This window comes from Nanorana parkeri, unplaced genomic scaffold (assembly GCF_000935625.1).
Source record: "Nanorana parkeri isolate BGI_ZX_2015 unplaced genomic scaffold, ASM93562v1 scaffold2253, whole genome shotgun sequence".
Taxonomy (NCBI): domain Eukaryota; kingdom Metazoa; phylum Chordata; class Amphibia; order Anura; family Dicroglossidae; genus Nanorana; species Nanorana parkeri.
The window spans coordinates 50,813-75,918 of record NW_017308521.1 but is presented as its reverse complement, the minus strand read 5'-3'; the positions used below and the strand labels follow the sequence as shown (position 1 = coordinate 75,918).

Below are 25,106 nucleotides of genomic sequence, written 5' to 3'. Positions count from 1 at the left end.
TTCTCGGGCCCCCCCCCCCCCCCCCCACTGACCACCAGGGATTTCTCTCTCTTTGGAGGGATTTCCTCTCGCCTCTAATGCACATTTATATATTTTTGGATGAATTTATGTGCATTTATTATAACTGTTTTTCAAAAGCTGGACTATGCCTTTAGGCCCCATTCACACCAAGGCGGTATTGTTTTTGTGAACGGGTTCAGTGTGCTTTTTTTGCATGTTTTATGTGCGCTTGGCACATAATTTGGCAGTTTTGACTGCCAGCTCAAGAAACATTGCAGTCAATGCTTCTGCCATTCCGTTTCCATTGACGGCTAGGGGGGGGAAACAAGCTGCAAACTTCCCAAAAAAAAGCTCATGTACGTTCTTCTGCGTTTGGTGTTTTTGCTGCTCAGGTGTGAACAGGGGCCATTGAAATTCTTAAGATTTCTTGTGTTGGGTGTTTTTAAAGCACTTTTTCTACTGCTTGAAAATGCCTAGGTCTGAACCAGGCCTAAAAGATTCCACCAAAAGTTCTTGTAACAGCAGGGTAAAGGAAAAAAGTGAAAAGTTAGATTAGCTAACATGTTGCAGGTTACATTGGTAAAAAATATAAGGAGACATTTACTGTCGGTTCCTTATTACTACCATCAGTAAAATGTTTATTTGAAGTCAGAGTCTTATGTCTTTTTACATAATACATCTGAATCCAGGATATTTGGCTCGGACCTTGTTAGGACTTGTGAAATCAAACTGTTCTGTTCCAGGGCATAGTTCTGACAAAGTGATCTGTATTTTAAAACATAGTAACATATATAAGTACAAAACATGAACATTGTTTTTGTACATTTTTTATAGACTTTAACTGTTACTCAACAACTGGATGCTGGGATAAGATACCTCGATCTTCGAATAGCTCACAGACCTGACGTTCCTTCTCCAAACCTATACTTTGTACATGGATTGTATACCTTTGTGACTGTAGAGGTAAGTGATTGGTGAGGTACTGTATTTAGAGCAGACACCATATCATGGGTTATCATAGAGTTTATTCATTTAAATAAATATATTAATATTATGAACATAGCAAAATTACATTTTATTATTTTAAAGGGGAATTTCCACTTTTGCAATCAAATTTGAGAAAAGACCACATTCTGATTGTTATGTGTTCCTATTCACACAGCATACCTAAAGATAATACAAATGAAATATTTCCTACCCAATAGATGTCTGTGTAGCAGGCCTTTGTAAGCTTGTCTCTCAATGTCCAAGTGATAGGACACACTGTATGTCCCCATAGAAAGACTAGGGACAGATTGAGCTTTCCCTCACTAACATATAATGCTTCTAAATCTTTAACCCTTTGTTACAAAACAGTGTTCAGATCTGGATTACATCTGAACTCTGCCAGCACAGTACAGACAGGGTTAATTATGTTAACCTTATCCTGCCCAATCCCTCTTGCATTTCAGAGGAAAACTCGGTACAGTGAACAACTTTTCTTTCAGAAAAGAGCATGCATTGTGCAAAATGCACTTTATTGTTGTTTTTAAGTTTATATTTGTTCTCATTCACACAGCATGACATGGGTTTTCTCCTAATTTGGCTGCAAAGTGGAAATTCACAAACTCTCATAATTACAATATACAGTATGTGAATACTTTAATCTTGAAAGCTTAGCTTGCTAAATTGGCACATTCAAGTCTTTATAAATGAAAAAAACAAAACTGTTTATTAGAAAGTGTTTGTTACTTTTTTCCGCACCTTAGGAAATCCTGAACGAGGTCTCGGACTGGATGACTAAGAACCCGAAGGAGATGCTTATCCTGGCGTGCCGCAACCTACAATCGATGTCCCCAGTGCACCATATGCATCTAATCAGCTGTATACAGAGGATATTCGGCTCTAGGCTATGTCCAAAATATGTACGTATACATACAGAACTTACTAAAGATACTCAAATGTAAGCTTTTCTTGCCTCTAGCTAAGCTGGCGTGTGCACTTTTTGAGAGTCTGGTCCATGATACATATTGTGTGCAAACTATTACTAATGATTGTTGACCTCTAACAAATACCTGTCATTTTCATATGTTTGGGTACAAATAATATACCATAAAAGCACAGCAGGAAATTGCAGGTTAAAAGAGATGGTTTTCCCCTTAGTTCACCTAAGGGTCACGGGAGGACATAAACTAGCGTCCTCCCGTCACCCAAAGCTCAGTATATGGCGAGCTATGGTATACTGAAACTGCCGCAGCCGGGCGGTTGAGATCTACTCATTACTGTCGAGATCCACCTAGCTGGAACAAAAGTAGTCACCCTCTAGAAGGAAGGAAAGAGTTAGAACCATCACAGAGATGATTTGAGGATCTACAGCCGAGTAATAAACAAACCAGATACATTTTTATTTAACGTTCAGGTACTTGAATACGTTTTTAAGATTTAACTCCTGAGTTTAGTGTCACTTTATGCATAGTTCGTCTGGTCTTTAGTTCCATTCAGTGTCCAATGTGCTTGAAGTCCAATCTGACATTTCAGAGTCTCTGGCCATTATAAATGATTCTTTCCTTCATAGTATTGATGGTACACGAGAACTACAGTTGTCAAATGTAACAGCATTTTGTTATCCATGGAGAGGGTGTTGCAGATCTTAATGAGACCTAATCAAAGGGTCTGAGGAGGTGTGCTAGAAAATGTTATTCTGCTTGGCAGAAACACCCTTAATGGCCACTTTTGTACATTTCCATTTGGCGGGGTTTTGTAATCCAACAACCAGCATATTATTGAACAGAAGGATATTACAATTTGTTAGAGACAAATGCACATGTGCACATCTCACTTATATGTCCCGGCAACCTTCTGGACCTTGTAATATATAGGTGTGTTTTGGTGCCTAATTGGTTGGCATCTTCCCATACATTAATGTAACCACTTTTCTATTAAAAGAGAACTATGGGGTTAAGGCTTTTCCCCATAGTTCTCCTTAGGTAACGGGAGGACACAAACTAGCATCCTCCCGTCACCCTAGGCTCAGTATACCGCGAGCAGTAGCTCGCGGTATACTGAGACGCCGCAGCTGAAGCGGATCCCGACAATTATGCCGGGATCCGCCCAGCTGCGTGACTGACAGCTGGCTCTGCCTATCTAGAGGCAGAGTCAGCTGTACCCACCCCCTTCTCCGTCCGTTTTGCGAGTCAGCGCTGGCAGATCGGAGCGGGGAGGGGGGAATCCAACCCCTCCCCCTGTCACAGCACAGATCTGTGACAGGATCGAGAGGTGAGCGAACGCTGGTATGTGTTCGCTCACCTCCCGATCTACTGAGCCGACCTATGACAGTCTCATTGTCACAGGTCGGCTAGAACTATGAGGTGAGTAAAAAGCACTCACCTCATAGGTCTCCTTTAAGTTAACTCCATCACAGTAGGAATTATGAAATATGCATAGAGGTTTTTTTTAAACTACCAAAGCCATTCTCAAGACTGTGTTAAAACCTGGCTATATGCACTAGGAGCCTTTTTTTTTTTTTTAAACTCTGTCTAATGGAGATTTATGATGGATTTGGTTTTATGGTACCTCTGCTTTTTGTTAAATATATCCTAACTCTACACAGCAGCCATTTTAGTGAACACCAACAGGGTTATTCACAAAAGGGTGAAGAGTTTGGAGAAGGAAGGAGAAGCAAACAATCTAGGACAAAAATGCAGATTTGGAAAAATTCTCCAATTCACTTCACTTTCCAGTTTAGCTTTGTCGTCCTAGATTGTTCTTTTCTCCTAGCTCTCCACCCTTTTGGGAATAACCCTGCTAGTATTTTTTATGACTACATACTAGGTGTTCTCCGATTGGAGGAGGGGCAGTGTCGTCATCAGTGCTCCTCATATAATCAGAGAACACCTAGTATTAATTGATAAAAATACTAGATGTTCGCTAAATGGCCGCTATCCAGAGCAAGTGACCCATTGTGTTTTAACCGGGGCCCAGTGTGGTCCGGTCCTGGGCACCCCCACAGCCTCGGTGGGGCTCGGTCCTGCAATAAGGGGCAGTGCAGGGTCCCGGTGTTAGAACACCGGTGCCCCGCACTACCGAACGGCTTCTTAGTAAGGGGGCGGGTCCTGTGACTCACCTCCCCTCCGCATCCATAGTAACAGGCGGCGGGAGGGGAGTCACAGGAGACGTGTGTGTCACACGCCCCGCCCCCCTGCAGTGCACACATTGATTCGAAACTCCCTGGCTGCGGTCCTCTGGCTGGGTGAGTGTTGTGTTTCATTTAATTAGACAAGTGGATTATAATGGGGAATATTACACTGTAATGTTCCCTATTATAATCTATTTATCTGATCAAATGAATACAGACAGGCCTCTGTTCTATCAAACTTTGAGACTACGTTAGAATGTGTGACCGGTGACGTGGTCACACATTTTAACGTAATCTCGCCCAGTTTTTCGGCGGTGGAATAGGTGAAGCATTCCAACGCTTTCTCCGCTGTTCCAGGACAGATCGGCATCGCAAATCACATGTGCAGGAGAACTGATCTGCCCTGAAACAGCTGATCGGTCCTGAAACTTCACTTCTATCCGACTTTGTGACTGAGGTGGAATGTGAGATCGCAGTCGGATAGAAGTGACATTTCAGGACCGATTAGCTGTTTCATGGCAGATCGGTTCTCCTGCACATGCGATCTCCTGCCCTGGAACAGCTGGGAAATTGCTGGAATGCTTCACCTATTGGCGGTCACACATTCCAGCGCCGAAAAACTGGGCGGGATAACGTTAAAACGTGTGACCACGTCACCGGTCGCACTTTCTAACGTAGTCACAACCTTTGATAGAACATCGCCATCAGGGGGTATGGCCGGCACCCATGTGAGGGGTCTGGGGGGGCTCGTACATGGGTATCAACTGTACCGTGCGGCATTGCAGGTGGGGGTGGAGGGGGAGGGGGTGGAGGAGGCCGGGCCCCAGCAGCAGCAGGTAAGAAGAGTTGGGAGGAGGTACAGGGAGGGATCCTGACGACCAGACCAGCCAACCTGGGACCCTGCAGAGCCCACCAGAGGGGGGCCCGTGTGATGCGATCCCGCGCCCACCCCTGTCTTGGGAGGGGGGCCCAAGATGAAAATCTTGCACCAGGGCCCTTTGGTTATTAGGTCCGCCACTGCAGTGGCTGTAGGAGGAAAGATCACTGTAAAACACTTTAGTAGCTGTGACTATACAGGGTTTTAGAAGATCTCTGTGGTCCTGCCAGGGATAATGTATGTATAGTTTATTGTGCCAAACAATAGCAGGTAAATATATAACTCTTTATAGCTGCTGTTCTGCTTTAAATTTCAAATATCTCATTTTGTTTTTGTTGTTGGCACTTTTTTTTCTTCATAATCCTAAAGCCTAACTTTTAGAGCTTAAAGTGAACTTTGATTGTAGAATGAAATTGGCATTGAGTGCATGCTTGTGTTCAATTTGTCTAGGAACAAGCTACACTAAGGAACATGTGGAAAAAAGGATTCCAGATTATTGTTTCGTATGACAACAACATTGCAGTAAAAAATGAATACCTTTGGCCTTCTATACCATACTGGTGGGCAAACACAACAAATAAGAACTCCTTGATAAACTTCCTGGAAAGGAAAAAGCACTTAGGACGACCAGGTACTATTGTTGTCTTACAGTTATAAAAGAATAACAGATTGATGTCACATTTGCAGCACAGAGGTTTGACAGCACTAAACCATATGCATTGAGGCTTACAATGAAAGTTTTGTCTACTAACATCAATTAAGCTTTGATGAAATGGTTAGAAGGGTTTCATTTAGAAAAGGTCTGCTGGTCGGATGCCATTTGCACAGCACTAGTGCTCCAGATGGCGCTGATAAGTATATTTCCTATATCCTTCTGTGCCATCTAGGGGCGTTAGGACTGTGCGAACGCTATACGCCGAGCAGAACTTTCATAAATGAACCCTCTAAATATCATGCTATTTTTTTCTTTCAATTAACAGATATAACAAGTTGGCTGCCTTTTCCACCTCTGACATTCTCTCTAATGGAAGCCAATTTAGCAGATTTGTATTGAACTCTGGTGAGGATTTCAGGCACCTGAAGCAAAACCGATAGAGTAATGGTTATTTATATTTCCAAAGGGAATTGGTCCCCAAATCCAGAGTGTTCTGAAATGCAGCAGTCCAATTGTTAGATGAAATGTTGCCTCTGATTTCTTAATGCTGTGGTGTTGTGGTGGTGGTGAACCTATGGCACGTGAGCCCAGGTTCAGGGACCACCAATAGAAATAGATCTGACCGACCTGGGCCAGTCACAATCAGGCAGCGGCGGTGACATCTAAACAGGCAGATTAGGGCGCTTCCTCCTCGCTAGGACCCCGGGAGGCCCCTGCGAGCGGCTGTCTAATCTGCCTGTTTAGAGGCCACCGCCGCTGCCTGATTGTGACTGGCCCGACTACATTTTTTATTGCAGGACTTTAGTTCTACGTTAATAAAGTCAAATGCATATGTTCTTATATTCTTGTAATCAATTTTAACATTTATAAACCATTTTCATGTTTCAGATGGATTTTTTGTGGCCGGTCTCAATTTGACAGAAAATGCCTCATACGTCTTAAAACACCCATTTGGGTCCATGAAGAAATTAACTTTGCCTAAACTCTCATTCCTGAACAGCTGGGTGCAGAAGCAACACACTGGAGATATCAAAGATGCCACCAACATCATTGCAGAAGATCTTATAGGCTCTGGACAGTTTGTTTCTGATGTCATTGAACTTAATCGGAAGCTATTATTGGATAAAAACTGATCATAGACATAATGTGCCCATTCAAGTCACATTATTGCTGCTAAAGAACCAGTGCCAGTTTATAAACGTGTTCATGTTTTCTTCGCAGCAAGAACATACGAGGCGTTAGGACAACTAACCTGCATTTATAGCGTTTATGGCTGAAATGTCAGAGTTGTGTCATTTTGGTTAAGATCATTGACAATACCTTATCATGCAAAACCGATTATTCATTCTGGGGCTGTGGGATAAAGGACATGTTTCTGAACTGTAACTATTCAGCCACGAAATTAGCCTTGTGAGTCACATGTCCTTGTATATTAGCAATCAAAGCCGAACTTCTTTAGACATGTAATGACTAAGCTTCCTTCTCTGAAATAATGAAAAAGTAGTAAACCTCGGAGCTTTTGCACCATAACCCTTGAGATATCTGTTTTTTAAAGTGTGATCACATATATCATGTTAGCTAGGAACAGCAAGGATCAAGAGAAGGAAGATTTGCATATAAGGTAGATGGCAGTATGTACTGTATACATGCTTGAAGTATTACTAAAGGCTGGATGTCTTTTTACCGTAATGCATTGCCAGCAAAATGCATAGTACCTTTCTGTGTGCCCCTGTCTCACCCACATTTACCAATGGTCACTTGTCACCGCGCAGGATTCCTGAAGATACCCTCCATTCTAAACTTCCTGGTTGTGGGGGGTGGGTACTGAGGGCAGCAGAGCAATTGGCTCCTTTTGCCGTCAATGGGTTGGTAGGAGAGGATGGGCCACACTCTTTGTTTATCTATAGATGTGTACAGTTTACTTCCGGCCACAGCCAGGAACACACATGCAGGGGTGTCTCTTCAGCAACCAGCTAGCTGATGGAGACACTCACAACAGGCAGGCAGGGGAGAGTGGTTTAGAGATCAGCTAGAAAATGAGGAAAGAGATCGCTTTAGGTTAGGACTTTTGTCAATGTATGACCCTTCTTACCATAAAAAGGAAGGTTTAATATTACCTTACAATCTCCATGCAGGGCTAACAATCAAGTACTAGGTTTTTGCCCCACAACAATGTTAACAAGAACCATGGTGGTGAAGGAATAGAAATCTCCCCTAGAATTGTGGCTACAATTGTCACGAGTGCAAAGGTGAGCTTTTAGAAGCAGCATTCTTGGGTAGCCAGAAGAATGATCAGTTTTCTGCAGATGAAAGCTAGGGCACTATGCCCTGTTCACATCACAATGCTGTGTTGTAGTGCAGTGCATAGGCTTCAGTAAAGTGTCATTTTGTGACACTTCCAATAAAGAACCAAAGAAAAGGGTACACAGTGCCTTGCAAAGCACTACCCTGACACAAGGGACAGCCGCCCGCATGCGTCTCAATTTTGTATTTATTATACTTGCATTAGAAACTGCAGCTTGGCATTGCATTTGTTGCTATTATTCAAGTGACACTAAACTCAGGAGTCAAATCTTTAAAAAAAAAAAAAATCACATGTGCTTGCAGATGTGAACAAGTCATTAGAAAATCATAGCATCTTCCAATTATTTGCATCCTCTGACACCACAGACGGAATTGCCTGACTTCTCTAAACGGACTGTAGATCTTCACACCCAACATTTTGTTTTGTACTCCTATTGTTGAAAACACACAGAGCAATATTCTTTATAACGCGAGTCTAATTCTTGAGATAAATCACACCAATACTGTTATGAAAATAGTTTTATTTTGTATAGGACAATGCTAACAATATAGTTCTATCAATGCACTGAAGATTATTTTAAGACAACATTCCATTTATTCACACATTAGATTTCTGTACAGTGCTTATTGCCTTTACACAGATATTCTCCTTTGTCCAAAACATTTTGAAATAGCAATTAAAACACTTAAAATTGTACTTCACATTCTGAGTCCACAACATTTTGTAACAGCAAGAAAATATCCAAAAGTGCACTTCAAGTTCTGAGTTATTAAAACTAGTTCAAGTGTTCATTTACAAAACAGTTTAGTGTATTTTCCATAAGCAGCACTGGTTATTATGACAAGCACATCAGCTGCGCCATCTTCTGGTAATACTTTCACTTCCTGTACAGAAGCCTCCTTGTAAAGCCAACTGACAAGACAAAATATATAGATCAGAAAAGGTAAGATAGTCACCACTTCATGATCAATAATGCCTCAGGCTACAATACTTTATACAATGAAAGTGAATGACAAGTGAATAGTGTGCATGAAGAGGCATATAGACTAGACTCGGCCAAGGGTGACAATCATTTAGAAGGCCTTCAGACTGTACTGCTTCACATCTTTGCACGTCTTTTACATATGCACGCTTGGAGGCATGCAAATGAATATATAAAATATATCATTTTATGAAGATACCTGTACATTTATACAGACAGTATTATAAGAATACGGCCTCTGTATGGAATTAAATGTTTCATTTATTTTACTTGCATTAGAAACTGCCGCTTGGCGTTGCATTATTGCTATTCTTAAAGTGACACTAAACTCAGGAGTAAATCTTAAAAATACATTCAAGTACCTTAACTATTAACAAAAAAGTATCTTATTTGTGTATCACTCGGCTGTAGATCCTCAAATCATCTCTGTGAATTGGTGCGGACACTGTCCTTCCTTCTGGAGGGTGGCCACTTTTGTTCCCCATGGTGTGTTGTAAAGTAGTCACCACTCCAAGCTCACTCCTGTGATGGTTTACACTAATGTTTAGTTAGCTAATTTGTACTGAGATTGTAGTCTATTATGGGAGTGAGATTCTATAAAAATTGTCTTGTAATAGCTTTACACATTTAAATGACTTTTCCACCTTTGGTCTCTTGTTATGTGCTGCGGTGCCGCTCCAAGAAGCGGGTGGAGGAAACAGACAGCGATCGGCGCTGCCGAAGTCCCCCCCCTGGATTTCCACTCGCCCCCACGCAATTTTCACTCGCCAATTGCGAGGGGGCGAGTGGAAATTTTGAGCCCTGATTTAGACTATAAGTTGGCACCCAATGTAATATAAGAAGCCAGTCTGGTGTTTTCAGATGGTTTCTCCAACTACATTTTGTACAAGTTCACGTGTATGTATTTCAGCAGTGTATTTAATAGTTTACATCGCAGTTCTGCTTTAACATCTACAAACATTTAATATATAAAAAAAATAAAAATACAACAGTGATTGGGAGATGTCATACACTGTAACAGACACACAAACTTAGAGGGGCTGCATGATTCTTACATACCTTAACTGAGCACTTTCCAGATTTACTCTAATTGTAGCAACTATCCTCCCCGTGCTTTCCATCACCTCAGTCTCTATACGTTGTTTGAGGTCTTCCAAGCCATATCCAATTAGGGCAGATACAGGAATAGCTGCATCCTTAGTGTCGTGTCTAGAACGATTAAAACAACTCCTTTACCAAAAGTTTACTTATAACAGAACCTAGGGCCTTTATAAAAGGCAAAACACTTGTATGAATACATTCTCATGGAATTAGCCAATTCCTCATTCAGCTCTCACTCTGAATATACTGCAACACAGGAGTCTGGGAATGGCTGCTTCCATTACACAAGTGAGTTGCTTTATGACGGATTTCTGTCATTTAACTTCCCATGAGGTTTTCTATACATCTTTTTTTATAATAAAGTTTATTAAGCAAATTGTAATACACATGTACATGTCAAAATATGCAAATCATTTTGGTTTCTTTAACACATAGAAGTGTCAGGAAGGGCCATTAAATCAAAGGCTTTACAGGTGTCAAAGGCAGAATGGCTCTTGGAGTGGTGGTGGCAGGGGTGGGGGAAAGATTTGAGGTTTGGTAAAGATCCTGGTAATATTTGCAGCCTACCCCAAATAAATCTGGTTTGGTCAGAGTTAATAAGAGTAGGAATCAAGAGTTCAGACATCTTGACACTAGTTTAGCTAGGATTTTAAATGTCAGTATTGATCAATAAAATTGGTGTATAGGACTCACAATAGAGATGGTTCCTGTTGGGTTTGGGTATTAATCCAATTAAAGCTAGTGTGTCTTTATACAATAGATACTGTTTTATGGGAAAATCATCTAATCCTGGAGCTTTATGTTAAGAGAAAGTGGAGAAGGCCTGCTCAATTTGGGAGTCTTGAAATTCCCTTTGAGGAGTGGGAGATTTAACATCAAAAGGGGTGAAGAGAAGCTGTGAAGTCCACCGAGTCATAGTGGGCTTGTGTTTCCTTAAGTCTGCTATAGAGATGCAAAAAAAGATTGGTTATTGCCAGATTCTAGGTATAGTAATTGTCAGATTGTGCCTAATAAAGTTGTCGATCTTGAGGTCCCTTTGCTGGGGCAATGCTATATGATCTCTGACATTTCCATGCTTGCAACCTGTCTGGGGAAAAGTCATGTATGTAGGTTCTCTCAGCTGCCAAGGATGCCTGTTCTAATTTGTGCACCTTGTTCTCGTTAGTTTTCCTGGGTGCTCATACTGCAGGCATAGAAGGACCCCTCCTCATGGCCTATAAGGCATCCCACCTTGTTTCCTCTCAGGTTTTCATCCTCATTTTCTCCCCAAAAATTGTCCATTCTACCATTGGATCATTTAATAAGTAAGGGCCCATTATTCAGGGTTCCATGTTATGCTAAATGTGAGTTCTAGTGGAAAATGATCACTCTTGGCAAGCAAGTTACATGAGAGATCCGAGGAAGCAAAAATCATATCCATTCTGGAGAAAGTATTATAAAAGTCAGACTGGCATGGATATTCCCTTTGCTCAGGGTATGTTCAGCACCAGACATCAAGAAGCTTGCAGGCCTTGCACCTTTCATGTAAGGTTGAGGGGATAAACTCATGCACACCCAAATCTAAGTGGGAAGCCAACACTGCATTAAAGTCTGGGGAAAAAAAATATTTTATATCCAGGAGTCCAAATTAAGAGTTCGATCAGTGACCTAATAATACTCAACAAACAGCACCATGGTCCTGTGAGAGTCCACGACCAAAACAGAAGCCACTTCGAGGACCCAAACTCAGAAATAAAATATATAGATTTTCTTGTTATTGCAAAACATTTATTTACACTTCACCGCATCCTAAAAACAAGACAAGACAACGTTGTCTCCACACTGGCACACATTCGTACAGCACTCGCAGACCACCCCTCAGCAGTACTGTAAAATGACTGCTTGTATCCTAATCCAGGTGTGTCCACCCGAAATACAAGTCTTCATTCTTGCTGGATAAGCCTGAAAAGTATTCAATAAACAAACGTCCTAATCGACAGGCGTTCCTGTGAGGGAATCTATGATAGCAATGTGGATGTTATTGAAACAATCAGAAATGGTTGCAACTTCTGTATTATTGTTGGTGTATTACTGTCAGAATGTAAACAATGTAATCCGTCCGTCACACCTAATCACAGATCGCCATACTCAGGCTGTTCTGCTCGTTCACATTCCTATCTTGCCTCACCAGTTCATAGATAGCCATTCGTTTGGTACATCATAGGTTAACCCTTCTGTGTCCTCTAAAAAGGTTTCAGAAAATGCAGATTTCCTGGCTGCAGATTGATCCAAATTTGCAGACAAAGTCCTTAATAGAATTGAACCCAGCTGGTTCACAGTATTTCCAGATAGCAGCAAAGTTATTATGAGAGCTCTGAACCGTCGGCGGACACGGGGCTAATTGTTACTCACAGCCTCAGTTGGTTGCAATCATTTACTTGACTCGTGTTGTAGCAGGGCCGATTTCACATGGCTGCCTTAGTCCAGCCACATTCAAGTTGAATTAATGATTTGTGTAGATACCACCGGGGAATCCATTAGGTGATCAAACGATCATAGCTTGTAGTGGGTGAACCACGAGGAGGCAAGTGGTGCTCTACCATTGAAGCGTTTTGCCCCACCCACACCGAGGCTTTGTCAGAATCTTTAATTCAACTTGAATGTGGCTGGACTAAGGCAGCCATGTGAAATCGGCCCTGCTACAATCAGGAGTCAAGTAAATGATTGCAACCAACTGAGAGTGAGTAAAAATTAGCCCCGTGTCCGCCGACGGCTCAGAGCTCTCATAATAACTTTGCTGCTATCTGGAAATACTGTGAAGCGGCTGCGTTCAATTCTATTAAGGACTTTGTCGGCAAATTTGGATCAATCTGCATTTTCTGAATCCTCTTTAGAGGACAAAGAAGGGTTAACCTATGATGTACCAAACGAATGGCTATCTATGAACTGGTGAGGCAAGATAGGAATGTGAACGAGCAGAACAGCCTGAGTATGGCGATCTGTGATTAGGTGTGACGGACGGATTACATTGTTTACATTCTGACAGTAATACACCAACAATAATACAGAAGTTGCAACCATTTCTGATTGTTTCAATAACATCCACATTGCTATCATAGATTCCCTCACAGGAACGCCTGTCGATTAGGACGTTTGTTTATTGAATACTTTTCAGGCTTATCCAGCAAGAATGAAGACTTGTATTTCGGGTGGACACACCTGGATTAGGATACAAGCAGTCATTTTACAGTACTGCTGAGGGGTGGTCTGCGAGTGCTGTACGAATGTGTGCCAGTGTGGAGACAACGTTGTCTTGTCTTGTTTTTAGGATGCGGTGAAGTGTAAATAAATGTTTTGCAATAACAAGAAAATCTATATATTTTATTTCTGAGTTTGGGTCCTCGAAGTGGCTTCTGTTTTGGTCGTGGACTCTCACAGGACCATGGTGCTGTTTACTGCATTAAGCGCGGAATCATACTATTTACATGTTGGCTATTCCATGGCAACGTGTAAACAATATGATTCCCCTGCAAGAACGATGAGTGCGCAGATGCCAACAATTTGGTGCTTGCGTACCCAACACTTTCAGAGTTGCCTGAAGACTTTGAGTTTATATGATGTTCATTTCCCAGGAGTCTGCAGGCAGTGGAAAGTACCACAATGTCATTCTTGCTAAGGGCGAGAAATACAGAACTAGGAGGGAGGGAACCTTACAAAAAGGTATTTAACAAGAATGCAATTCTATTAAACGAGGAGTGTGAACATTAACATTAGGAAAATGAAGGTGCGCTTCAAGGCTACACCCAGCCAATGATGTATCCTAGGGAAGTTACTTTCAGACTTGAACTCCACTAGGATATTCACTCTCTGCAGCAGTGTCTACATCTTGGTTGGGAAAATATACAACTACACAGACAAATCATCTCTAGCTGAATCTCAGTTTTTGTTTCGCACCAAAAACAAACCCCAAGACAGACTGGGAAATAAGGATCTTTTCAAGAACGCAGTTAAATACACAAAATTTAGTTCACTTACTCCTCAACTAAGTCAATTTTATTGTGCACCTCAATCATTGTATCAAGGAGCTTCTGGGGAACATTCAAGTTGGAGAGCACGTTCAGCACACTCTTCTTCTGATTGATAGCTTCAGGGTGGCTTATGTCTCTCACATGAATTAATAAATCCTGGCAAGCAAAGCATACATGAGTCAGTTTCTGAACAGCAGCTGCACAAGAGATGAAGAAACTATCATTCTACGATGATGAATACAATAACCACAAGTTTAAAGGAGAACTATGGGGTTAAAGGAGAACTATGGGGTCAGTGTTTTTCCCCATAGTTCTCCTTGGGGTAACGGGAGGACACAAACTAGCGTCCTCCCGTTACCCTAAGCTCAGTATACCGCGAGCTACAGCTCGCGGTATACTGAGACGCCGCACCTGGAGCGGATCCCGACTTAGATGACGGGATCCGCCCAGCTGCGTGAGTGACAGCTGGCTCTGCCTATCTAGAGGCAGAGCCAGCTGTACCCGCCCCCTCCCCCGTCCGTTCCGCCAGTCAGCGCTGGCAGATCGGAGCGAGGAGAGGGGAATCCAGCCCCTCCCCCTGTCACGGCAGAGAGCCGTGACAGGATCGAGAGGTGAGGGAACCCGGTATGTGTTCGCTCACCTCCCGATCTACTGAGCTGACCTGTGACAGTCTCATTGTCACAGGTCGGCTTAGAACTATGAGGTGAGTGGAAATCACTCATGTCATAGTTCTCTTTTAAGTCTGTAGCTCACGGTATACTGAGGCGCCGCAGCTGAAGCGGATCCCGACAATTGTGCTGGGATCCGCGCAACTGCGTGACTGACAGCTGGCTCTGCCTATCTAGAGGCAGAGCCAGCTGTATCCGCCCCCTCCCCCGTCCGTTCCGCCAGTCAGCGCTGGCAGATCGGAGCGGGGAGAGGGGAATCCAGCCCCTCCCCTGTCACGGCAGAGAGCCGTGACAGGATGGAGAAGTGAGCGAACGCCGGTATGTGTTCGCTCACCTCCCGATCTATTGAGCCGACCTGTGACAGTCTCATTGTCACAGGTCGGCTAGAACTATGAGGTGAGTGAAAAGCACTCACCTCGTAGTTCTCCTTTAATAGTGAAAAAAAAAAAAAAAAGACTAGAATATAGACTAGAATACTAGACTAGACTAGACTAGACTAGACTAGAATATAGTGCTGCCTGAACTTTGGGCATGGTACAGGTACAATGTCATATTACAATAATGTTTCTCCATAGCTCCTTCAAGGTAAAAACTATATAGCCAGTAATGTACCACTTTACAGCAATCATTTACCCCAAATGAATAAAATAATAGCATGCATTCCTATCTATTGTCTTTGGTCTAGAATTGATTTAGAGGACAGGTAACTTTACAATACTCTCACAGGCCGCCTTTCCCAATAACCCTGCTCACAGGGTTCCCACTGCCCCCATGCCCACTTTTTGTTAGGGGAGAGAAAGTGGCCACTTGTGCCAACAAATCTCAGCATGGTACAGACCGGCTTCCCGTGCTGTGGCAGTGCCCGTCTGAGACCAAGAGCTTGTCCATGACCACAGTCCTGAATGTGGCTGGGCTGGAAGGAGGTGGAGCTTGTCCCCAGGGCACAATCCCACAGCCAGCAATGCTAATCATCAGGTTGTTTGTCATGGGATAATGTCCCAGCTCATATTTAATACCTCAGCAGGGGCTAACAGCTCATCTCTTCCCTTTTTTTGTGTGCCTTGCTGCATTGGTGGTATGTGCAGACCTAAACCTCTAGCCAGGCTGCACAGGGCCCTCTCTCCTCCTTTCATTCAGGAAGCCTCTAGATTGCCGAGAGCCTGATACAAGAGTATGCATTAACCCTTGTGGTACCTTATTGCTAAACTCCCCTTGCTGCATCGTATTGCTGCCCTGTGATTCGGTCCATTGTCCCTTACTGTACCCTGGACTGTTGCTCTGTGAGCCTCTGGACTTGTCCCCATGATGCACCATATTTCTGCCCTGTGATTTTGCTCACTGTCTCCTGCTGTATCCCTATTTAACTGCCTTGTCACCTTCTGGACATGTTCCCTTATACATACCATATTGCTGTTCTGTAACCCTGCTGCACGTCCCCCTCTGGACCCTGGACTGTTGTTCTGCACCCTCTGGCCTTACCCTTTGCTGCACTCTACTGCCGTCCTGTGGTCCTGCTGATTGTCCCTTGCAGCACCCCATTTTTCTTCCGTGTCCCAATTGCTCATTAATTGTCATTTTGCACCACCTGTGAACTCAACCTTTGTCTGTAAAGGTAGTAAATACCCTGTGTGCTGCACTGCCTAATAATGCAACCCCGTGCCGAGAGTCCTAAATCACTTTTGATCACTGTTCATGTTCTATTCCACCCATACTTGTCACAAATACATTCTCTGACTGGCAATATGGTTTAGAGCCATTAGGGTACACACACTTGTTTAAACCAATCTATGGTTATGATCTATGGTGCCAAGATAATACAGAATGTAACATATTATAGGAGCGGAAGACACACCAATTTATCATTTGCAAATATGATAGAGCGTTTCTTATTTTAAAGTGATTACCGAATGGATGACATCCTCTAATGTGGCAGAAAAAGACTCTATTAAATTGTGAGGCAGCTGAGAAAGAAAGCCAATGGTATCAACATATATAACTGGCATACGACAAGGAAGCAATCCACCGTGGGCAGTGACATCAAGTGTGGCAAAAAGCTGATCACGTGGCTGAAGGTTTGCATCACCAGTGAGTGCCTTTATCAGGGTCGTTTTTCCTGCAAATACCACAACAACAATGAAATGACTATGTAGCATTTCCCTTAGAATATTGTAGTATGTTAAACAATTTGTATACACACCAGAGTTGGTATAACCCATTACAGAGATGACTGGAAACTCCCGCCGTTTGCGCTGTGTCCTAAGAAGCTTTCTCTTCTTCCGTAGCTTCTCCAAAGCCTTCTTAAGCTTTAGCTCTCTCTCCTTTAGCAGTCTCTGCTGGATCTCCATTAATGTTTCACCTTAAGGAGAATTGCATTTATATCAAACTTCTGGTAAAAATAAAGTGGAACTCTGGGAAAAGATTTGAATCAGTTATGTAGCTCTCAAATAATTATTTTAAATAGTTTAAAATAAGGCAATTGCACATAGAATATGTCCACTGGAGTTCCTGTCTCTATGATCGTAATACTCGCATGGATCCGCCCACCTGATGCATTTCGTCACTATTGACTTCCCCTGAGACAACGGTCTGCATCCAGACCAGGTCATTGCCTTATTTTAATTGTGTGCATTTTAATCATTTTAAATACATTTATTCTGACATACTACAGTATGGGAGGCATTTGTTTCTCTCTGAGTACAAGAGAAGTTGGATGATAGAGGAATAGTATTAGACGGTTTTGGAAGAATATACCCCAATTTATTGTCGGATCAAAAAATGGAGAGGATTTAGTTATCCATCTAATCTATCTATTTATAAAGTGCTAATTGTTCATCTGAAATATGGTGAGAAAACAGGAGTCAGTGAGTGCGGCCAGATCTTATCTTTGAGCACGGTGGAGTAACACCGATTAACAAATTGTTCATGCTTTCACGGACGTGGTGTGGATTATAAAAGTTGGAGAATATATCTTTACATATTTCAAGGACTTTATTGCATTATGAAGGAATGGACTACAACTATGGATATGTAGATTAAGTGGGAATTGTACATCACTTGTGAGATCCTTCTACCTTTTTGTCTATGTGTGGCGGCGCCACCCGCAGTAATTTCGAGCACCCGTCTTTTTGTGGGGAGTCCCGTTAAGGAGTGCGGCAAGTTTTCTTTTTTCCGATCCAGTACTGTCTCCTCTGTCCTCCTCTTCTCTGATGTCCCACGGAGTCTGTGCGGGTGCACGCTGCTCCATAGGCTTACCTTGTGTCTCTCCTCGTCTCCCGGCCGAACCATCTGACGTGCACATACGCCCTCCCCAAAATCCTTTGCGGCCGCCCGAGACTTTTCAGATGTTCGGACGGGAGCGCGTGGCGAAGACACAGGTAAGTTTCAACCCTTTTTAAAAGTTTTTTTTTAATGTTTTTGCATATATCTACTGCTTGCTAGCAGTAGATATATGCAAAACACACAAAGGTTTAATAGCCCTTTAAGAAGGAATAGACTACACATAAGGATATGTAGATTAAGTGGGAATTTAATAGAGGACTTTCTATATGTACACATTCTATGAGATGTAGTAGCACAAGTATATGTTTTTTTTGTTATTCACATGTTTATGATGGCTTATAGTGTCTAGACCATTAGACCAAGAGTTTTTTCTGAAGTATTGTGTTGCACAATGCCTGTGCTAATAAGTGTTGTGGACAACACATAATTGTTTCATTACTTTGTAATAATTTCACAATTGGTAAAATTCTCACATTTTAGGAATATATTTGTTGAGTTTGTGAAGCGCTGTGCTATTTTTCTCTATTGTTTTCCTATTTTGGGTGTACTCACCTATCAAACACAGCTGCTCTTACAGTGTAATTTGATTTATAGCGTAGTTTCTCTCTATTTAACACAATTATAAAAACAAATCACATACTAAGAGGAGGGTGTGGAAAGTCTCTGAAATCTGGGCTGTTCCACCAGCAGAGTTGAAGCAAACAGGCCATAGAGTATAGCAGGTCTAGCAGTGTGCGCAAACCACAGCTAGAAAAGCCACAAGACATGCATACCCTATTTTTAGCATGCAGTTTAGTTCTGCTTTAAAGTGTACCTAAACCCAAGAACAAAAAAAATGATATCACAGAATACCAGGCCTTAGGTGTGGTGGCTGCATTTGTCTTACATTTTTTAAAATGTATTTTAACCTGGTGATCCTACCTGTAGCACTACACTTGTTCTAGAGTGACAACAGTCACCGTGATGTATCTATGAAGGAACAGCATTGTCACCCAAGGACAAGAGGTATGTTAGGACTACAGAACACCTCCCCTTTTATCTACATAACTTAGAGGATGCGTTCTGTTGCTCAGAGAGGAGAATAGGGAAGGGCTGATAAGACTTCTTAGGATTTCATTTAAGCACAAAGCTATTTTTTGCACATATCAAACAGCTATAACATAACATTTTCAATGGCCAAAAGTCAGAAAATATGAGAAGTTCCTACTTTAATCCACAGCTTGTAAATGAAGAAAGAATCTGGATTACCTGACCCCATTACATATCTTGAACCTCCACTTTGCTGGTCCAAGTGAGCCATTTCATTTCTTAGTAGAGATCTTCAATAGAAAGAAAAAAATAAAATAAAATTCAGGCAGTTTTAAAACCTACATTTTCAAACCTGAGTGTTATTTGCACTGAAACAGTCATAACTCACAAGCCTCATTCAGTAGCAAACAGTCCCCCCCAGTCTGCTGTGCCAGAATATATCCAGCTGTGTTACAGCAATGTCTCCAAGAGGGAGAAAAAGCCAAGTCTACCTTCTCTTACACATGAAGTGAGGTATTACAGGAAGACTGGAAGAAAGATGGTTTAGCCCTCATTGACACGAGAAACGGCCGGACCGTACAGCTCCATGCTGCGTGCACGGCCGTATTGGGCCGTTCCTGGGAAGGACAGGTGCTGCGTGTGATTTGTACGCAGCAGCCTGTCCGTCTCTATGGGTGTATGCGGCTGTACGCCCCCCTACGCTCACCCCAAGTCCACGTCCGTACGGGTGCAAATGTCCCTGCTCGGACGCAGACGGGATCCACCCAGTCAGTGTACGAGTACAGACACCCGCACCGACGTGCAGTTCGGCTCAGCGTAGGGTGGCGTACGGCCGTGTCCTCCCATAGAGAAGGACAGGCTGCTGCATGTAATCGCACGCAGCACCTGTCCTTCCCGGGAGCTGCCCTCAGTCACTTTTTTAGGTACTATTGTATAGTGCACAACATAGGAATAGGTTTTTCTACCTAACCTATCACTATGATGGTCTAATACATTTTTATGTCCCATCACGTAATGTACTAAAATAGCCTGTGTTTGTTTACACCAGGGGTGGGCAACCTTGGCACTCCAGCTGTTGTGGAACTACAAGTCCCAAGATGCATTACAAGACTGACAGCCACAGGCATGACTCCCAGAGGCATGATAGGATTTGCAGTTTCACCACAGCTGGAGTGCCAAGGTTGCCTACCCCTTGTTTAGACTAATATTCTAATGGGTGGAAGGCCATTATTTAATTTGTAGCAATCCTTACCTCTAACCGGTGTACATGATCTTTTATTGCTCTGCTACTAGCATAACTGCTATATCTGGAACTAACTCTGGTAATCTGGGTAACAGTTCTTATAGGCTGTAGTGGCAGCACCACAAGAAAAACGGCAGCAAATCTGTCACTTCTAGTGCCACCAGTTTGGACTTCAGTCCCCCAAAAAGAACTTCCCTGTAAAGTGCCTATTCGGGGTCTACAAAGCAAATTGCCAAGTGACTACCAGTACATCATATTTGACCAGTTTAGACTTCTGCAGCAATCTTGCCTTGGTTGTGAAATAGGAAGGACAGCAGCATCAGGTCACTTGATTTGATTGTACTTTTACAATGAATGTTTGTAAGTGGCAGGGACAAAGTGATATAATATGGCGTAGTTCACAAACCTAATACACCAGGATAAGTATCTTTATTGGAAAAAAATAAAAAAACTGACAGTTATTCTTAGTTGAGTCCAATTAAATTGGAAGTCACATGGCTCAAAATAGAGTGCCCTAAGGCCAATGTCAACAGGCACAGCTTTCATGTGCATTCCATACGCATGTCAGCAAACTGCCATAGTCTTTAATTGAACAGTACACAGGGCAGGTTAGAGGCTGCATTTGAACTGCTTTGCATTGCACTGTGCATCTTAGGACGAAGCATGTCCTATTAAGGCAGCTGCAGATAAACAGGCCAAACACAGCATATTCTTGTCAAACTCTGCATTTTCCAGTGAACTGCAACTTCATGCATTTGAACATCTTAGAGCTTTATAACTTGAGCCTATAGTCCCACCCCCTAAGCGTACTTATACTTAGCATCCCTACCCTTCTCCCCTACCTGTTCTTCTGTCAGAGCAACGAGTCCTAACCCTGTGCAAACTATGTTGGATGGTGTCAGAGCATATGTAGAGTAAACAATGTCAACCCCGCCTCACATCAGTGTTTGGGCCTGACCATAGCATTTGTAGGACCTGTAATTGCATTCCATGAGGATGTCACATGCTCCTCTATACTGAAGAGGCCTAGGAATTTCAAAAGTGCAATGGTGAACTGTAGCAAAGGGGAGCATAAGTGGGTGGGGAGATGGGATTTCATGAGACCTTAAAAGGAGAACTATGGGGTTAAGTCTTTTCCCCATAGTTCTCCTTAGGGTAACGGGAGGACACAAACTAGCGTCCTCCCGCCACCCTAAGCTCAGTATACCGCGAGCTGTATGCAGCTCGCGGTATACTGAGACGCCACAGTATAGCGCAAGCTACTGCCCGCGGTATACTGAGACGCCGCAGCTGAAGCGGATCCCGACAATTATGTCTGGATCCGCCCAGCTGCGTGAGCGACAGCTGGCTCTGCCTATCTAGAGGCAGAGCCAGCTGTACCCACCCCCTCCCGGTCAGTTCCGCCAGTCAGCGCTTGCTGATCGGAGCAGGGAGGGGAGAATAGAGCCCCTCCCCTGTCACGGCAGAGACCCGTGACAGGATCGAGAGGTGAGCGAATGCCGGTATGTGTTCGCTCACTTCCCGATCTACTGAGCCGACCTGTGACAGTCTCATTGTCACAGGTCGGCTAGAACTATGAGGTGAGTGAAAAGCACTCACCTCATAGTTCTCCTTTAATGGGCAAAGTGACAGTGTGTCTTGGTAATCTGCTGCCCTGACTTAAATAGCCAATTATAAAGCATAACAAGTAGTAATAATTACACTGTGTCTAACCTTAGTAGTGGAAGTTCAGCCAGTGCAATCTGCAGCTTAGCTTCTCTTGTGCGAGCATTGTATCTGAAAATATTAAGGACCACTGTGTATCTGTCAAAAACTTTCACTCCCCATGCTGCCTCCAGTTCATTCTGTGAGTGAATATATAGTAAATTAAACAAAGAATAACCAAGGTTCATTAAAAGAATCTAAAAACACTAAGATTTTGTAAGTTTTTACATTTTCAAAACAAATAACATGCATTTAGTAGATAAGGTGTGCTCACTAGCATAAGACCAAGCATGCAGAGGGATAAGATGAACCAAACCATCAGCCCAACATCTAAGATTTGTTTATGTATGCAGACAGCCAAAACTAGACAAATAATGGTTGGTCAATGAGGATTCCCATTACATCAGCTGCCCAGCTCTCTGGATATTCCAATATTTGGGCATGAATGTTCCACTGAAGGTAACCTCTGCCTAGGACTTTTCCTATTATATTATGCTTAGTTTGAAATATCCAGATTTGTAACAAGTTTACTTTAATGTTAAAGGACAATGAACTCCAAGAAAATGATTCTACGGTAGTACAGAGATCCTATTGAAAGACACAGGAACTCAAGCCTTCAGGTTATACTGAAGGTATGAGTTCTTATATATACACTTATAAAGAATAAGAACTGTAGGCTTGCCCAGGGTATAACCTCTTACTACTGGCATGCCTCAGTTTTGTAGCAAAGTAGTACTAAGAACATGATCAAAAACACAGATCGATGGGTCCGGTTTCCCTCAATGGACTCCAAGAAAAGGATTTTACCATGAGTACACAAATTTTATTTTCTTTCTCGTCCATTAAGGCACGCAGAAAGCCGTAAACCTTTGGGACCAGTAAAGCGGTCCAGCTGAGTAGGGTGGGCAACACAGAAAACCACTGCTAACAGGCCCATCGTAAACAACAGTAAGGGGAACCATTGTCTGCAGTTCAAAGAGCTGAAGGACCTTACGTCCAAAGCTGGCATTACATGAGGCTCTTGGTAGAACTTGGGGAACATGTGAACAGATGGCTGCCCTACAAATCTAGGAAACAGAGGCCTGATGCTGAAAAGCCAAAGAGGCGCTCATTATCCTATTGGAGTTAGCATTGCCTGAGAAGAACAGAACCTGATCCTTAACCCTGTCTCTGCCAGGCCCAGCTTCTCTTTTTTTTCCTCAGGTGACAGGACCATTTTTGCTATTTTTCTGCAATTTTTCACTTACAGCTTTGAAAGTTAGTAAAAGAAGAACAAACCATATATTTTCTGAAAGCACAGGGCCTGTTGAATTAAAAAGGTGTTCTTGATTTTTTTATGTCCCATGATAGTTACAAAAACGTCTATAAAAAAAACACTAAAATCATTATTAGCACATACTGTATAAATAGAACATAACTTCCACAATTCTTACTAAATCTAAAAGAAAAGTATTAAGATAAAAAGGATTATTTAAAATTCAAAACTTTTGGCAAACCGCTAGATAGAGAAATCTCCTGTTCCATGACACACACACTTCCATAAAATCTTACAAAAATACAACCCCAATTCCAAAAAAGTTGGGACGCTGTGCAAAATCTACATCAATAGAGAATACAATGATTTGTAAATCTCATAAGCCCATATTTTATTCACAATAGAAAACATATCAAATGTTTAAACTGAGAAAATGTATTATTTAAGAAAAAAATAAGGACATTTTGAAATTCGTGGCAGCAATACGTCTCTAAAAAAGTAGGGACAGGGCCATGTTTACCTCTGTGTAGCATCTCCTCTCCTTATAACAAACACTCTGGGAACTGAGACCAGTGGCTGGATTTTTGGGAGAGAAATGTTGTCCCATTCTTGCCTGATCTAGGATTCCAACTGCTCAACAGTCCTGAGTCTTTTTTGTCGTATTTGAAGTGATTGGTAGTTGAGCTATTCCAACTTCCAAGTAACAGTACTTAAGTAAAAAAAAACTTAAGTAAAAAAAAGTTTTGGTGTTAAGGATGTTCTAGTTTGGATATATTCAGGGCTTGAAAAATTTGACGGTGTCTTACCAGTCAGTCAAAAATGTCACCAGTCAGCATGACCAGACTATAGCCTTGCAATTTATTCGAACATTTTTTGGGGACAGATAAAGCTTTCGTTTGGAGGTATATAAATCACCACGGGGGGTGTTAATTATTTTTTTACTATATAATGAAAAAAGTACCATAAATGTAAAAAAAAAATAAGTTCCCCTACGTTATGTTATAAAACATTTATTCTTACCCATATTTTTAGTAAAACATAAAAGTCGGGGTCACGTCGGGTAAATAGACACCAAACATGTCAAGCATTAAAATTGCGTGCGCCCGCAAAAATCACCTATAGGCGATGATTAAAATGCTTTTACTGCTGATCAGTTTAGTGTTATCACTGATTAATGGCTCTAAAATTATTGCTCTCACTCCGACGTTTGCGGCGATATGTAACATGTGCGCAATAGGCGCAATCGTCGTTTTCGCACGTAGGCGTACCCGACGCATATCTGCGTGTGTATGTGGGGGGCGGGGACTTTAAAAAAATGTTTTCTTTTTTAATGCTTTATTTTTTTAATGATTCTTTAATTTTTTTATTACTTTTTTTTTTTTTACACACAACTTTATTGCTATTACATGGGGGGCTAAGAAGCCCCCTATGGGATAGCCAATTTACATGACAGGTCCTCTTTATGGAGACATCAGGGGTCTCCAAGACCCCTAATGTCACCTAGGGACCCCCAGAGAAGCTGATGAAGCAGAGATCGGCTTCATCAGCTTCTCTAGCTAGAGAGTGACACTGAATGCAAGAAGTGATGTAATCTACATCACTTCAACAGACGAGTGGATTTTTCAAGCCCTGGATATATGTATTGAGGTATCCTTATTTTAGAATTTTGTTGGGGAGTAATATGACCCCGGTTTTCATTGACCCCATTATGTTTTTAGAGTAAAATATCCATTCTGTGACTGAGTCCCGGTATATTATATATTTTACAGTAAAATTATTTCCATTAATTTTAGTGCCTTTAATATGTTGATATTTAACATTTAATACATTTTAAAATGATCATGATCTTTTAAATACCAAATCTAAAATCCTCCATCCTCATGTATT

At 42.2% G+C, this 25,106-nt stretch overlaps 2 protein-coding genes across 2 annotated transcripts in view; one reads left to right on the top strand and one right to left on the bottom strand.

The window, feature by feature from the left end:
- The window catches only part of PLCXD1 (phosphatidylinositol specific phospholipase C X domain containing 1), a 13,669-nt gene extending 6,890 nt beyond the window's left edge, over positions 1-6,779 (top strand). Inside the window, exons 3-6 of the mRNA XM_018573148.1 lie at positions 835-963; positions 1,749-1,904; positions 5,442-5,622; positions 6,535-6,779. Of these exons, the coding sequence (XP_018428650.1) occupies positions 835-963; positions 1,749-1,904; positions 5,442-5,622; positions 6,535-6,779 (711 nt within the window). The remainder of the gene's footprint in view (positions 1-834; positions 964-1,748; positions 1,905-5,441; positions 5,623-6,534) is intronic.
- Positions 6,780-8,581: 1,802 nt separating this feature from the next.
- The window catches only part of GTPBP6 (GTP binding protein 6 (putative)), a 27,048-nt gene continuing 10,523 nt past the window's right edge, over positions 8,582-25,106 (bottom strand). Inside the window, exons 4-10 of the mRNA XM_018573153.1 lie at positions 21,974-22,104; positions 19,237-19,307; positions 16,907-17,065; positions 16,614-16,822; positions 14,049-14,197; positions 9,993-10,142; positions 8,582-8,863 (exon numbers count right to left, since the gene is read on the bottom strand). Coding sequence (XP_018428655.1) covers positions 8,740-8,863; positions 9,993-10,142; positions 14,049-14,197; positions 16,614-16,822; positions 16,907-17,065; positions 19,237-19,307; positions 21,974-22,104 — 993 coding nt within the window. The 3' untranslated portion in view covers positions 8,582-8,739. The remainder of the gene's footprint in view (positions 8,864-9,992; positions 10,143-14,048; positions 14,198-16,613; positions 16,823-16,906; positions 17,066-19,236; positions 19,308-21,973; positions 22,105-25,106) is intronic.